The sequence below is a fragment of the Trypanosoma conorhini genome, assembly GCF_003719485.1.
Source record: "Trypanosoma conorhini strain 025E chromosome Unknown Tco_14.4_contig_01430, whole genome shotgun sequence".
NCBI lineage: Eukaryota > Euglenozoa > Kinetoplastea > Trypanosomatida > Trypanosomatidae > Trypanosoma > Trypanosoma conorhini.
This window is the reverse complement of record NW_021705534.1, coordinates 1-2400: the sequence shown is the minus strand read 5'-3', so window position 1 is coordinate 2400 and position 2400 is coordinate 1. Positions and strand designations below refer to the sequence as shown.

The 2400-nt window shown below is 54.4% G+C and overlaps 2 protein-coding genes across 2 annotated transcripts, besides 2 other annotated features; both read left to right on the top strand.

Annotated features, from left to right (window-relative positions):
- Positions 1-1153, top strand: Tco025E_10041 (uncharacterized protein; the record flags this gene model as incomplete). The annotated part of the gene is made up of 1 exon (XM_029376833.1): positions 1-1153. A coding segment is annotated over one exon (1153 nt), but the record flags the coding sequence as incomplete, so codon positions are not given.
- Positions 1154-1268: 115 nt separating this feature from the next.
- Positions 1269-1301: a microsatellite.
- A 119-nt stretch (positions 1302-1420) lies between these two features.
- Positions 1421-1546: a microsatellite.
- A 10-nt stretch (positions 1547-1556) lies between these two features.
- Tco025E_10040 (DNA ligase) lies at positions 1557-2400 on the top strand (the record flags this gene model as incomplete). The annotated part of the gene is made up of 1 exon (XM_029376832.1): positions 1557-2400. A coding segment is annotated over one exon (844 nt), but the record flags the coding sequence as incomplete, so codon positions are not given.

Below are 2400 nucleotides of genomic sequence, written 5' to 3'. Positions count from 1 at the left end.
TTCCGAGGCGGAGGCGGAGGGTGAGGGTGAGGGTGAGGGTGAGGGTGAGGGTGAGGATGAGGGTGGGGGGGCGCTGGGCACTCGCTCTTCCTCGTCAGAGGAAGAGGAAAAGGAAGAGACTAGGGTGGAGGCGGCAATGTCTCGGGAAAGGGGAGACAACTCTCTTGAGGTCAACTCCATGCGGATGCTCGTTGGGCACAAGGAACCTGTGGTTGCACTAAGTGCGGCCTCGGGCCTTGTCTTTTCCTGTGATAGCTCCGGATTGCTGCTGGCGTGGAATCCACACCGGTATTGGCTGCTGCATGCCTTTACCGTGTCTCAAGGTGCGCCTTTACTGCAATCTTTATCAAAGGCTCCTTCCGACAGGTATGCCCCTGACAAGGCTGAGGTGGTGCGTGGGGCGCACTTCCTGGGAGTCATGGAGGGCTTCTTTTGGAACATTGACACTGCCAGTGGTGCAAGGTGTATGTACATGCCCAGTCCTTTGCATCTCAAGAGGCCGCTGTGTAACGGGACAGCAGACGTTTCTCTTCATTCTGGTGAAGGCTCGAGTTGGAGCCACTTCACGAAGGTGGTGTGGAACTTTATGCAAGATACCGTGAGCCTCTTGGTGCAACATCTGGAATTTCATAATGAGGCCTTTTCCCATGCAGCGGAGGCTGCGCTGCGGGAGGGGGTGCGGCCACCTTGTGGCTTTTCCCTTCTCAACTGCTCCAACCACGCCACCGCGCCCGGAGAGTCCTGCGAGGGAGGGAGGGGCGCAGACTCCACCTGTGCGCCCCGCCCGCTGTGTGGGAGTTGTGCGGAGCTGGTTGAGCTTCAGGCCGCACGGGAGGCGCTGGTTCAAGAACGCGAGTTGCTTGCCACGCAGCAACAGGAAGAAGAGAAGCGTTGGCGCACGGAACGCCAGCGTCTGAAGGAGGAAGCAGTGCGTTTGGAAGCGCGGTCGGAAGCGTTGTCCCATCTCCAGGCGACTCTTCTTGAGACGAAGCGGGGACAGGAGGACGCAGTTGCAGCATACGAGGAACGTTGGCGTCAACTTAAGGCGCGTGACCTTGAACGAGAGCGACAGCTGGCGTGCGTTAGTGCCGAGCTCTCCTTTCTTCGGCTCAAGTATGCCGACTGGGGCGGCGTCAAGGAGAGGGATATGTGAGAAGCAAGGCTCATCCAAGGCGAGTGTGGCTTGTGGTGATGGAGGTTTCCACAGCTACGTGGCACGACACAATTTCAATGCTGACGTGAACCAAACAGTCTTTTTCTCGCAGATCTGTGTGTGTGTGTGTGTTGTTTTTTTGTGTTTGCTTTAAAACGGTTTGCTTTTGATCTCTCCCTTTAATTATGTTTTCTTTTTTTTCCCCTCCCCACACGCAGAGGCACACGTACACACATCTGTGATACGCCGAAACCACAGGCGTACAAGCACATAGATATACGTAACGCTACATCGCTACTTATACATATAGATAGACAGAATAAAACTTACATTATATACACATACACACACACATATATATATATATATATTTGTATTTGTTTATAGAAATATTCATTCAACGATGCTGAGGCTTTATCGCATTCTGCGTAGTCTACCTTTTGTACCGATGGCTTTGTCCAACTTTGATACCATGGAGCGCACTGCTGCCGCTGCTGCTGCTGCTTCGATGGCCACGGATGCATCATCGCATGCAGTTGCTTCGGATGGCCCACCATATTTTATTTCGCCGAAGCACGACGGCGTGCGCATTATCTCGTACGTGAGTGAGCGCGCTGAATCCCTCAAATCTACATGTTTCTCTCGCTTTGGGAGGCCTGTTCATGGCATGTTCTGGATTGAGGAGGAACTTCGTCTCTTGCGGTGGCTCTGCGGAGATCCACGGTTGGTGTTGGATGGAGAATTATACATCCATAAGGAACCTGATGCCTGCCCAACAAGTGACAGTGGGGTTAAGACGGGGTTCCTGGCGGTGTCGGCGTTGGTGCATCGCCTGCGCGGGCCTAAATCCGCCTGCTCCTCTGAGGAGGAAGTGCTCAACTACGTTGCGTCACTTCCCCGCTTCTGCGTGTTTGACGTGGTTTCCTTCCAACCATCTGACCTGATAAACGTGTCTGACGACACAAGCGGGCGCGGCCTCTCGCAGCTTGAGAAGGAGCGCGTGTCGCTACTTCGGGAAGTGCTGGGGGCCAATGGTGTTCGGGATTTGGAGCTGTTGCGTGTGATTCCAAACCACTCCGTCTTTTCACAGCGACTGAAGGTGATGCACTTTCTCATGTGTCTCTTGCATCGCGCCCGTGCCTCTTCCATTTTGTTTCCCGGAAGAGCCGTGGGTGGTGATACCGCCCCCCTGTCAAACGCGAAAATGAAGCGGCGAGGCAGAAACACTCCTCCTCCTGCTGCTGCTG